The sequence below is a fragment of the Chiloscyllium punctatum genome, chromosome 26 (genome assembly GCF_047496795.1).
Source record: "Chiloscyllium punctatum isolate Juve2018m chromosome 26, sChiPun1.3, whole genome shotgun sequence".
In the NCBI taxonomy this organism is placed as follows: domain Eukaryota; kingdom Metazoa; phylum Chordata; class Chondrichthyes; order Orectolobiformes; family Hemiscylliidae; genus Chiloscyllium; species Chiloscyllium punctatum.
In genome coordinates this window covers 54526378-54539705 of record NC_092764.1, presented here as the reverse complement: position 1 = coordinate 54539705, position 13328 = coordinate 54526378, and the positions used below count along the sequence as shown (strand labels likewise).

Here is a 13328-nt window from a genome sequence, read left to right as displayed (position 1 = left end):
TTGTCAAGTACTCAAGATCTTTTATGAAGTGCATTTCTTCTCTATTATCTTGAGATGAAATATTTTAACTTTCACCATATAAATAGGATCTCTGCTGGCTCAAAAATCAAATGAAAGAAATGAATTATAGAATAGAATCATAAAATCAAACAACATGAGAGGAGGGCATTTGGCCTGTCATGCCTGTACTGGGCAGTTGTACTAACAAGTTTATGGTTGGTGAGAATTATTATCTGAAGATTGTAGAATAAGGAGAACTGGTTGGAAATTGCTATACATAATGGGGAATGGCAAACATTTTGTGGCAAATATCAAAACTATGAAGAAGTAAAATTGGGAATAGATAAGACTAACATTAAAAATACATCATTTAAAACAATTAATCATTTGGATGAAAATGTACTGTGAACTGTATAACTTTTTAACAAGTGCACTTAGCTTGCTCTGAGTGACCCAATGCAAACTTTACTTTGATCAATATCATTGGAATCTTGGGACTATGTTAAATAAATGATGCTGTAGCAGGTTGGAACATCTCCCAATTTGTAAAACTCTAATTTCACAAACGGCACAATATGGACTATAAAGGGAGAATGCTTATCCAACTTTAAATTATGCTGGCCATGTTTAATGGCAATCTGATCAATTAACCATACTTGCAAAATATTACTTTTTTTGGTGCAGAGCTATCTGCCACCTCTCACACTTCTGATGTGCTGCTACCCTTACTGTGGAGCATTCAAATCAGCTCTCCAACAAACTTTGTCACAGGAGGATCAGGCAGCCTGCTCAAATGTTCAGTATTCGTTGACCACTGCAGGAAGTTCAGGGCCATCATTTTGACCAAATATTTTTTAAAAACTCTAGTTGGTTGACTGGTGCTTCTACATGTGGTATTCTCATTTGTCCATGGAATTAAATTTTTGGATTCCGCCACCCTGTATTGGCTTATTCCTTGAGAACTGAATGCTTTCAATTCAATGTATAATGTGAATGTTGTTTTTAAAGGTGCTACATTACTTTAGCCCAGGCAATGGGGATGAATATGGGTGGTGCTCCCACAGGGCCTGCTGGCACAGGAAAAACCGAAACAGTTAAAGACATGGGCAAATGCTTGGGCAAGTATGTGGTTGTCTTCAACTGTTCGGATCAAATGGACTTCCGAGGCCTTGGCCGAATCTTCAAAGGTAATGGATGTAAGATAATGACCATCTGACCAGTGGTGACCACCAATAGACCATGAAATTGAATTAATATGTGCTATTTTTATTCATTATTTTAGGACTGGCACAGTCAGGGTCTTGGGGATGTTTTGATGAATTCAATCGTATTGACTTGCCTGTACTTTCAGTAGCTGCTCAGCAAATAGCCATTATCCTGACTTGCAAAAAGGAACGCAAGAAATATTTCATATTTACAGACAGTGAGACAATAGAAATGAACCCAGAGTTTGGCATCTTTCTTACAATGGTGAGAAACAATCATTTTTGTTATGTGACTAACTTTATTTTATTGACAAATTGAAATAGAGTAATTGTTGGCTGCAAGTGGGTGACTGTTATACTATTGGCATTACATTCTTTATTGGCCAGATACTTTTTGTTTGTTCACTCGTGGCACTGGCTGGACCATTATTTATTGCCTATCCCTAATTGCCCTTGAGATGGTGTCAGTGAGCTGACCTTCTTGAACTGTTGCAGTCCGTGTGCGATGGAGAGACCCACAATGCTTTTTGGGGGGTAATTCCAGGATTTTGACCCGATGGCAGTGAAAGAATGCCAATATCTTTCCAAGTGAGGCTGCTGTGGCTTTGAAGCAAATTTGCAAGGTGTGCTGGGCCCATGTATCTGCTGCCTTTGTCTTTCTAGATGGAAGTCCTCATGGGTTTAGAAGATGCCGTCTAAAGAACCTTGATTAAATTCTGCAGTGCATCTTGTAGATAGTACACTGCTGCTACTGGATGTCAGTGTTGGAGCCATGCAATGTGTCTGGACCTATGCAGTACCTATTTTAAATAGGATTGCTAAAGTTGTAACCGAGCAGAAGTCAACAAAGGAAACAGGGTTTCTATCTGATTGGAACCTGAACTCCACAATGTAATTGCCATTAATACAGACATGATGTTTTTCTTAACCATTGAATGTAATGTATTTAACAGGAAATATATGTTGGTGCTGAAAATAAGATTTGAAGCTTTCCTCCACTCAATAGAACCCAGGTTATGCTGGACGTCAGGAACTTCCTGAAAACCTCAAGATTAATTTCCGGTCCGTGGCTATGATGGTACCTGATCGACAAATCATCATCCGTGTCAAACTGGCAAGCTGTGGATTCATAGACAACATTGCCCTGGCTTGCAAGTTCTTTGTGCTTTACAAATTGTGTGAGGAGCAGCTCTCCAAACAGGTTGGTGTGCCAGCCTGAATCCCCAAAAACCTAATACGTTTCCCAGAAGATAACATAGTGCAGAACATGTCGGTGGTCCTTGAATGAGTAGAGAAATCAAAATGAGATTCAATGAAAATGACGTTTGCCAAATCAAGGGCTGATCATGCAAGAGAATATTAGTAATATTTTGGAAGGAAAGCAAAAAGGGCTAGGGGATTGTGTGAGCTAAGACTTATAGGGAACTTAAAGGGAAATAGTAATTGAGTTTATCAATGCAAATTTAAAAATAATGTGTGGTTAAAAAATGGTAGAGACGATTTGCGATGGGACGAAGGCATTGCAGGAATATCAAATGAGTATTGCACCTTAGTTTTTACAAGTGACCAAAGCAGTACAACTCAAGAAATACAGCAAGAGGTGGAGAAATTGGACAGGAAGACACTTGTAATGAAATAATTACCCCTAAAAGCAATATGTCTTGATGCCTCATGCATTAGCTTCTCAAAGGAACTCAAAAGAATAGTAGAGGCATTAGCCACAATCCTCTATCATGTTTGGATATGAAAATGGTACTACAGGACTTAATGTAGTCTTCAAAATATTCTTGAAATTGAAGTTTTTTCACTGGACTGGAAAATTTCCAATACACCGCACTATCCAAGAATGGAGAAGGTGATAATGGTTTAGTTCATGCGCAGGATTAACTATTAACCAAGAACCTTGCATATTCGAATGAAGTAATAAAGTGTTGTTAGCACACTGCTCTTTTGCATGTATGTTGTGCTGCACTATGTTTCTGGCAACATATTCCAGGGCTGTTTTCTGACCCGTTGAATTGGAATTTCTTTTGTCTTGTGGTGTTAATGTTTGCAAGATGTTTAACATTTTTGTTGAGCCGACTTACTGATGTAATATATGGTTACAAATTTTCATTTCGCTGTGGATTTAGAAGTTGATCTTGAAGCTTTCTCCTCAACATTCACCTTTGTTCTGTAAGTTTCTCAAGGGTTTTTGGTGACTATCGCTCTCATGATGCTTCCTGGAAACATAAATATATAAAAGATATAAATATAGAACCAGCATTCTGAACAAGCTCATTGATGCATCAGACTCGCAAAATTCAAATTGAAAATTCAGTAGGGCAGCAAAACTAAATGTCCTTTGCCTGTTACAGCAAGCCATGGATTGGCAACTGGTTTATTGCAAATGAACCAGAAAATATACTCAGGAACTGAGCTGTACCTAGTTCAGGCTCACTATGTGCCAGGCATGTGAAATCTTGTCTAGTCTTTAAGGGGGTTCTCCATATCATGACAGAATTAAACTGAGCCAGTCACTAGACTATGCTAAAGAAATGTATTCATATTTGTTTGTTGTTGTTTTTCACACTTGTCAATGTGCTGCACAAGTAAATTATTGACTGAAAGAATCTATAATTATATTGTGCTTTATCACATCACTTGGGGAAATCATAAAATCATAGAATGATTACAGTAAAGGAGGATGCCACTTGGCCCATTGTGTCTGGAAGAGCAACTCACTCCTGCCCCACTCCTTCACTTTTTCTCCACAGTTATGCAAATTTTTTTTTCTCATCTCATATTGGTCATATTCTTTTGAAAGCCACAATTTTATTTGATATTTATCTTATATTGCTTCTGTTCCTTCTTCCTAGCAAAATGGATCACTTCACACACACTTCTTTGCTTCAAATGTCACCCACCACTTGTCTTCCTATTTCACCAAACTGTCTACATCCTCATGAAGTTTATTATATCCTTCTCACAGTTTGCAATGTTCCAAGTTTTGTATCATTTGAAAATTTTGACGTCCTGTACCCAAGTCTAGATCGTCAATGTAGATCAGTTAAAAGCTGATCCTAACCCTGCCCCTGGAAACTGCATTTTTTGTTTTCATTTAGTTTGAAAACTAATTGTTTACCAATGCATCCTGTTTCCTGTAATTCAACCAATTTCATATCTTTGTTGCTAATTTTCCTTTTATTCCATGGACTCTTAGCTTGCTGTCATGCCTGCTATCTAGCATGTTATCAAAGGTCTTTTGGAAGTCTATGTATTACCAGATCAAATGCATTACCCACATCAACATTCTCTGTTACCTCATCAAAAATCGCAGTTACTGTAGACATGATTTTGCCCTTAAAAATCTCTGCTGACTATCCTTAAACAATCTATATTTGACCATTTTGACTGTAAACTTGTCCCAGGTTTTCATTTCTGATGATGTTAAACTGACTGGTCTGTCCCTATTAGTTTAATTCTTTTGAATAAGATTATCAATTTTCAAGTTCTTAAGTTCTCTCGAACCACCACTATTTCTAAGGAGATTTGGCAGATTATAGGCAGCGCTGCTGTAATTTCCACCCTAACCTCCTTTTCTACCCTTGGATCATGGGGGTCAGTTGGCTAGGTAGCTGGTTTGCAATACAGAGTGATGCCAACAATGTGGCTTCAATTCCTGCACCAGCTGTAGTTCCATGGAGGAGTTTCCTTCTCAACCTTTCCCCTCAGCTGAGGCTTGGTGACCCTGAGATTAAGTCACCACCAGTCATCTCCTTCCGATGAGAGAGCAGCCCTATGTTCTTCTGGGACTATGATGACTTTTGGATGCAACTCATCTGAACTAGGTTGCTTAATAATTGTAAGTTCAGTCAGACTATAGCAGTTCCTCTTTATCAATTTTTATCTCCTTTACTGTTTCAAGTATCTCCTTAATAAAGACAGGTGAGAAATGCTCAGCCATTGCCCTCCTCCTCTGTCATCCTGGTCTATAAGATCATAATTGACTTACCTCCATTTTTCCATCATCTAAAATATATCTCATAATATAAAATACTTTGAAATATAGTGCACAAATATGGCAGCAGTTTCATACTTAGCAATGCCCAAAGACAATAATGAAATAAATGACCTGATAATGTTTTAGCAGTGGAGGTAAGCAGTAGAACTTCTCTGCTATCTTTGAATACTGACATGGATCCTACTTTTCAAAGTATTGTTTTCTTCATTCAACTTATTTCCTTGGAGGTAACTATAAACTAAAATATCAGTTGCTGTTGGGATCCCATGTAAAATAAGACTAAGTAGTTTCATTCAAAGTCTCAATTGTTCCTAATTCAGAATTAGTTAACAATTACACTCAGAAACCATGGTCTAGCATGTTTGGGAAATGACAAAAAGTGCCACATTGATGTAGTTCTTGTTGCTCTACTGAGATTGGGGCTCAGGCATTTGGTTGGGTATATCGAATTTTACATCTGATTATGCAGTGCAAATTGTTCTGCTATAACGTGTTTCATTAACACAAATTCAACATACCACGATTGACAAATTAGGGAAACTGTTTCTAAAGCGTGAAGTTTTAAAGTGTGTATTGGTTATAATGTGATTTGGGCTCCATTCGTTCAAATGGTGCTGCTATTATGTGATTTTCTTATAACAAGATTGCACGAGAACAGAACTACTGCGTTATAGCAGAAATCACTGTATGTAGTCTGACTGTGCAATATGCAAAACTGGGCAAAGGGCAGAGTTCGAGTCCCCACCATTAACATCCCTGATATTAATTCCCCAAAATTAGCATCCATGGCATTAATATGCCTATAAATCAAAGTAGAAATAAAGAATAAATGAGAATTCAATGCAGTTTTATAGCCCATATTTGACAATACAAATTGAAGAGTATTAACAGAATATCCTAAAGTTTAATCTTGAGTGTAATTCATAAGTATGGAAATTAACTTTCTCTCCTCTACTATGATTACTGTCTCTGTATTTCAGGTTCATTATGACTTTGGACTTCGCAATATTTTATCTGTTTTACGAACACTTGGTGCTGTCAAGCGAGCCAGCCCTGAAGATACTGAATCTACAATTGTCATGAGAGTCCTTCGAGACATGAACCTTTCCAAACTGGTCATTTGATTTTCTAGCTCTTTGTTTTGCTGGCCTTTAAGTTGCCTCATCTTATTCCATAAGCTAGTTTTTTTGTGTGTCTATTGTTAAAATATCACAGCTTCACATACAGAGTTGAATATTCTGAACAATTGTAAAAGAAAGCTGGACAAAGGCATTGAAGCAATGAGAGTTTGAAATATAGAACTGAATGGTAATAGAAAAGTTGAGGTAGTGAGAAATGTGGGCTCCGCACACATTAGAAACAATGAAGAAGTTAAAGTTGAACATTTTGATAAAGGGTGTGATGACATTCGGTACAAAGCCTGAAGAAAGGGAAGCAGTGGTAGTTGGTAAAACATGGTGGCAATTGTGTAAAGAGGTGTGAGTTTCAAACACACTTTGTGTGTGGTGGGGGAATGCACCATAGAACTTTTATGAAAGAATTTCAGGCAATATATGTGACCAACTCATGAAATATAACCTGAATCATTTTGGTTCAAAAATACTTCAGCTAATTGACACAACCATTGTGAAAACATTGTCGTGGAAGGCTGATAAGATCACTGAGTATAAATTGGTAGCTGTAGACTGCTGTATCAGAACAAGAAAACTTAGCGAAGTGAAATGGGAAGATAATTTTATGACATAATGCAAGATTTCAATGGAATGAAGTAACAGCAAAGCACAAAAATATGTTGTTTCCTTCCTGAAACACAGCCAGTAATGCCTTTTTTTTAACGAGGCCCAAAAGCAAGTTTGGATCCTGAATTTCTACTTGACCATCAACTATGCTAGGAGAAAGTGAGGATTGCAAATGCCAGAGATCTGAGTCAAAATGTGTAGTGCTGGAAACGCACAGCCAGTCAGGCAACATCCGAGAAGCAGGAGAGTTGACGTTTCAAGCATAAGCACTTCATCAGGAATGCGGCATCAAACTATGATGCCAGATTTGAAGTGGGAGGTCAACCCTAGAGGGAGGGGTCGCCTCAGCACTGATGCTGGATGGCCAACCCCACCACTTTCTGGTCTACAACATGAACCGAAATAATTGCTGTAGTATATTCAACCCAGAGTGTGCATGTGAGGTATTAGTACGAGTATTTCAGTGTTTATCACTCTTTGCCTTCTGGTTCCAGATTGATGAGGATGAACCACTATTTCTCAGCCTGATAGCAGATTTGTTTCCTGGTATTCAATTGGATAAGTCTGGTTATCCTGAGTTTGAGGCTGCTATTGACAAACAGGTACTGGTGTGAACTATTTGTATAATTTTTAACAAAATCTGTAACAGAGAACACCTTCTAAAGTGGAATGCATGGCAGTTTCAAATCACTATTCCAAAGTGGAAAATGGGATTGACTGAACACATTTTGAAAAGTTCAGTGTACTTAAGTAGTGAAAATTAAATGTTACTAAATGTCAATTTTAGAGGCAGTAATTATTCACCAACTATATATGAGTTTGTTTTCAGATTGAGGATGCAAGCCTAGTAAAACATACACCGTGGAGACTGAAGGTTATCCAGTTGTTTGAAACGCAATGTGTACGACATGGTATGATGACACTGGGCCCAAGTGGTGCTGGAAAGACAACTTGTATTCATACCCTCATGAAGGCTATGACAGGTAAAGATTGTCCTGATACAAACATTTTTTAACATTGCGATGCTAACTGAGGAAATGTCTAGTTGTGTTAAATTAGAAAAATAACCAATGCATACTAAGTTTTTGATATACTGTGTATGAATAAGAGAAGAACGTATTGCTTCCTTCTGTTGTGTAAGTAGATACTTACAATTTTTCAACCTGCATGTCTCATGATTTGCAACCTGTGCTTAGTTTCCCTATTGTGAGTTTGTGGCACATTAATTGAAAGTGGATTAATGTCTTTTGTTTAAATGGTGAATTAATGAATTTCACACAAACTTGCTTATACTTTTGTAACCAAATGTGCACAGTACAATTTCAATCCTTGTGCAGTTTATTAAGAAGCATCATCCTTAATAAGAAAAGGACATAAGCAGTGTTCTGGAAGGGTGTGAAAGAATACAATACCCTCAAACAGAATACGGAATCTGTATTAATTGATGAAGTGGATCTTTACTATAGGTGAGTTCCTGTATTTGAACCCCAATGGTAAAATTCTCTTTAAAATGGAGACAAAACTTTGAGAAGCTATCTGATCCAACTGGAGCATACACTGGATACTCAGTAAGATGTTTTCCACAGTACACTTGTGTAGTGGACATGTGTAGGCAAAACCCTGCCACATAGTAGGGATGCAAATTAAGGAAACATATAAAAGGAAATGAACTAACTCTAATTTGGGTTGGCCGCATGTTTACATGGTAAATCTGTTTGCAAACTTAAATGTCATTGTGGTAATGTAACAGCAGCTGTGTGGATACAAAATAATATTTACATTTTGGAAGTTAAGATTGTGTCTGTTTCTATTCCCCTTTTTGACAATGAGTTCAAAGACCACAGCAACTCAGTATAAACTTTCCTCATGAAGTTCTGGTGCTTTTGGCAATTCCTGAAGAAGGGCTCATGCCCGAAACGTCGATTCTCCTGCTCCTTGGATGCTGCCTGACCTGCTGCACTTTTCCAGCAACACATTTTCAGCTGCTTTTGGCAATTACCTTGCATCTGTGTCTTTTTGTTCTGCCTCTGGAAACTTCTCCTCCTTTATTCTGTCAGCACTATTTATGATTAAAAACCTGCCTATCAAATCTCCACTTATCCTTCTTTGCTGTTAGGAGAACACCCCAGGTTTCTCTGCATAACTGATACCATTCTAAATCTCTTTTGCATTATCTCTCGAGCCTTGGTATTTTCCTAAAGTGTAGTGCCCAGAACTGAACACAGTTATCCAGCTGGGGCCTATTCAGTGTTTTTTTAAAGGTTCAGTATAACTTTCTTGCTTCTGTATGCTGACCCACTCCTGATAAAGACGAGGATCTCATATAATGTATAACAATCCCCTCAATTTGTCCTTTTACCTTCAGTGATTTGCATACATATATTTTAAAATCTTGCTGTGCACCCAATAATCCCTCTAAGTTCCATGGCCACACAGGCACTGGGAAAGTTCTTGCACATCAATTGGTGGACCAAACAATGGCTTCACCTTCCTGAACCCACTACCATGCACAGATAATGAATGTTATCTGCAGTCCTTTAACATCAATAGCTGTAGGTGTAGAGTATCGCTCTTTACATGATGCCTGAAGACAAGCCTTTACAACAGCTTCAGAAGAGAGACCCGTGCTACACCAAAGAGAATTTTCAATTTCTGCAATCTTAACTTCCAAAATGTACAATTCTCCAAAGAGAATATTATTTGGTGTCAAATTATGACAGTTTAGTTTAAATTTATTTACTGCCAAGAAAAATTGCCTTGAATTTGTCAAAATTGATTTTAGTCAGAATTGCTGTAGTGGGCAAAATTAAAAATGGATTTTAATTACATTGTTTTGTGCAGATACTTCACTTTGGGCTCAGAGATACAAAGACTACTCCAACTGCAACAATTAGTTGCCTGACATGCATTTTTAAATTTTATTGCTGCTGTAGTCATTGGCATTGCTAAAAGGCAGTAGCTGTTTCTTGAATATTTTAACTTGTTGCCTTTTGCTGGCCAGAGTGTGGTAAGCCTCACAGAGAGATGCGAATGAATCCCAAAGCAATTACAGCCCCTCAAATGTTTGGCCGTCTCGATGTTGCAACCAACGACTGGACTGATGGAATATTTTCTGCGCTGTGGAGGAAGACTCTCAGGGCCAAGAAAGGTATAAGACTGAGTCTGGAAAATATGTGAGATATTTGAGTGATTTATAAATTAGTATTCTCATTTTAAAGAATTTTGCTTGTATTAGAAAACATTACAGAGATCTATATGTTGTCATCCAATATATAGACAGTAATTAATGGAGAGATTGACTTGATTTTTGGTATATACACTATCTGTAGAGATTGAGTTATTTTTCATTTCACATCATAAAGACATTGGATCTCTCAAATCTATTACAAAGTTTGAAAGCTATTTTTGGTGGTGGTCATTTAAACTGTTGTAATAGGTTGTCTTCTTGATTATAAATTTTTATTCAAATGGATCCATTTTCAGAACTCCAAAACAGAAGAATGTGTGAAAGGGTGAATTTCATGTCCACTGGACCCCTGTTTGTTTTGCTTTTGTCAGTTATTTGGACAGCGACTACTGTCTTGTGCAGTGCATGTCGCTCTTCCTACATAGACAACTTGTGATGAAATAGATTTGGGTTTAAAATCCAATGTTACTGGCACTCTACCCAATTTTTGCCACTGCTATGCCAGATATCCACATCAGGAACTCTGCTGACTTAGAAGGTCACAGTATTTTAAGGAATACAGTCAATGAGAGAAATGGGAGAATGCATATTACCAATTTAGAGACCAATGAAATAAAGTTATGAAGCTTGGTATTACAGATGTTGCCTGCTTTGGGGGTTTGACTAAGGACATGGAGACCATGCATTCTTTTAAATGTGTATATTTTAACATTTAAATTATTCACATCGATATGAATTACATACAAGTATTTGGGATTAAATAGCACGTTCAAACTATTTCAGAAAGACATAATTCCAGCAGTTATCTTTTCTGCTGTTACATTGTGCTAATTATTCTGTGTTTTTCAAATTTAAATCTATGGTGAATGTGGTGTAGGTGAACACATTTGGCTGGTACTAGATGGTCCTGTTGATACCATTTGGATAGAAAATCTTAATTCTGTCCTCGATGACAACAAAACTCTCACTCTGGCAAATGGAGATCGTATCCCAATGGCACCAAACTGTAAAATAGTTTTTGAGCCTCACAACATCGACAATGCATCTCCTGCCACTGTCTCTAGGAATGGGATGGTGTACATGAGTGCCTCAGTGCTTGACTGGAGGCCTATCTTAGAGGTAAATGACTAACTTCTCTGAGTTCTGCAAATACAATAATTGAAAACTGATTAATCTTCGCCCTTATTTTAGGTGTATTTTGCTCATTATGATAAAAAGGTGCAAATTCAACACCAAATACAAATATTTGACTTAGTAGAAATCATGCAAAGTGGGAGTTCAAGTACTCTAATAATAGGGTGACTGCATTTAGACATGTTTAAAGCTGTTGAGCTGTGTGATTCAATGAAGTGTTTAGTGTATCTCTGGGACTTGTGAATGTGTGACTCTAAGTAAACAGTGTTTGCAACATTTAATATTTTGACATCTGTAGGAAAACTGATAGTCTATATCTGATCTACAATTCTTTGTTGAGTATTACAGACAGCAAATTGTACTTAGAAGTTAATCATTTTCTTTTAACAGAGTTGGTTAAAGTTACGTTCGCATCACGAGGCTGAAATTCTCAAGAAGCTGTATGCAGCTGTGTTCTCAGACCTTTACCATTTTAGCATACAGTCATTAAATCAAAAGGTGAAAGTGCTTGAAGCCTTTGTAATTATGCAAAGTATTAACATTCTGCAAGGACTTCTACCTTCCAAGGTACACCATTTAATCTCAAAGACTATTTGCTAGGATTTTTTTTTAAATCATCTGATTGATTGAAAAACAGATTATGTGGATAACCACATGGGATCTATTTTAGCAGGACCCATGTAGCCTGATGCCATGGCAATCCCTCCTTAATTCCTTGTTATTGCACTCCATGCTTACGTCTGCAAATTCAAATCATTATCATTGCTGATTATTGTATTCTGTGTTGAGACATTGTTGTCATGTTTTTGGACAATAAAGGATGTAGTTCAGGAATAGAGGATTGGATATTGATGTGTTAATTAGACTTAACCCCATTTTAAAACATACAATACGTTCTAGGAGATTTGGATGCTCGCACAACCATGTGCCGCAAAGTTGTACACAAGGGAAAGTGACATGATAATCAGATAAAGACTGCTTTAAACCAGCATTGTGCATTTTTTAATGTTAGAGTACATTAAAAAAAGGTGGAACGTATTTCTGTAACTTGTTAAACTACAAAGACTCGGCATTGTTTTTACTTTTGGGTGATATCAATACGTCTGCCCTAATTTATATTTTCCCTGGTTTAAATTTTACTGTCATCTCTAACAGACTTCAAAGGTTGCGAAAGAACTAACCCTTCTGGAAAGGTACTTTATTATCTCTCAAGGCATCCTATTATGTGAAAATAATTCTGAAACTGACTTCCAGTGTATAGTATTCTAAACATCATGATAGGGACAGAGAGTGCAAGAGCAGGGAGATTATGCTGAATATATATATATATATATATTAAAAGACACCAGTTAGATCTTAGCTGCAATAATGTGTATTGTTCCAGTGGCCACTTTAGGAAGGACGTAAATGCATTGGAAAGAGTGCAGACTAGTTTGCAAAGCTGATTCCAAAGGTGAGAAACTTCAGTTACGTTGATTAATTGGAGAAGTTGTAACTATTTCCATTGGAAATGAGAAGCTCTAAGAGGAGATCTGATAAAGGTTTTCAAAATCATGAAGGCTCTGGATAGAGTAAATAGGGAGAAATTGTTCCAATTTGTAAGAGGGTCAAGAACTTCATAGAAGTTTATAAAATCATGAGGGGCGTGGATAGGGGGAATAGTCAAGGTCATTTTCCCAGGGTAGACAAGACCAAACCTAGGAGGCATAGATTTAAGGTGACAGGGGAAAGGTTTAGAAGAGACCTAAGGGCAACATTTTTACATGGAAGGTTGTGCTTGTATGGAATGAGCTGCCAGAGGAAGTGGTGAAGGCTGTACAATTGCAACATTTAAAAAGCGTCTGGATGGGTATATGAATAGGAAAGATTTAGAGGAATATGGGCCAAATGCTAGTAAGTAGGATTAGATTAACTTTGGATATCTGAACAGGTTGGACTGAAGTGTCTATTTCTGTGCTGTACAACTCTATGACTCTAAGAATAAGAGGGTAGAGATTCAAAGTATTTTGCAAAAGGAGCACACATGGTAAGATAAGAATTTTTCTCACAGTGAACAGTTA

The 13328-nt window shown here is 37.3% G+C and overlaps 1 protein-coding gene across 1 annotated transcript in view; it reads left to right on the top strand.

Moving 5' to 3' along the window:
* Nucleotides 1-13328, top strand: part of LOC140453242 (dynein axonemal heavy chain 5-like) — a 293833-nt gene that overhangs the window by 157681 nt on the left and 122824 nt on the right. The window contains 9 exon segments of the mRNA XM_072547816.1: nucleotides 1009-1187; nucleotides 1283-1470; nucleotides 2212-2406; nucleotides 6189-6323; nucleotides 7442-7549; nucleotides 7777-7930; nucleotides 9949-10095; nucleotides 11012-11253; nucleotides 11659-11835. Of these exon segments, the coding sequence (XP_072403917.1) occupies nucleotides 1009-1187; nucleotides 1283-1470; nucleotides 2212-2406; nucleotides 6189-6323; nucleotides 7442-7549; nucleotides 7777-7930; nucleotides 9949-10095; nucleotides 11012-11253; nucleotides 11659-11835 (1525 nt within the window).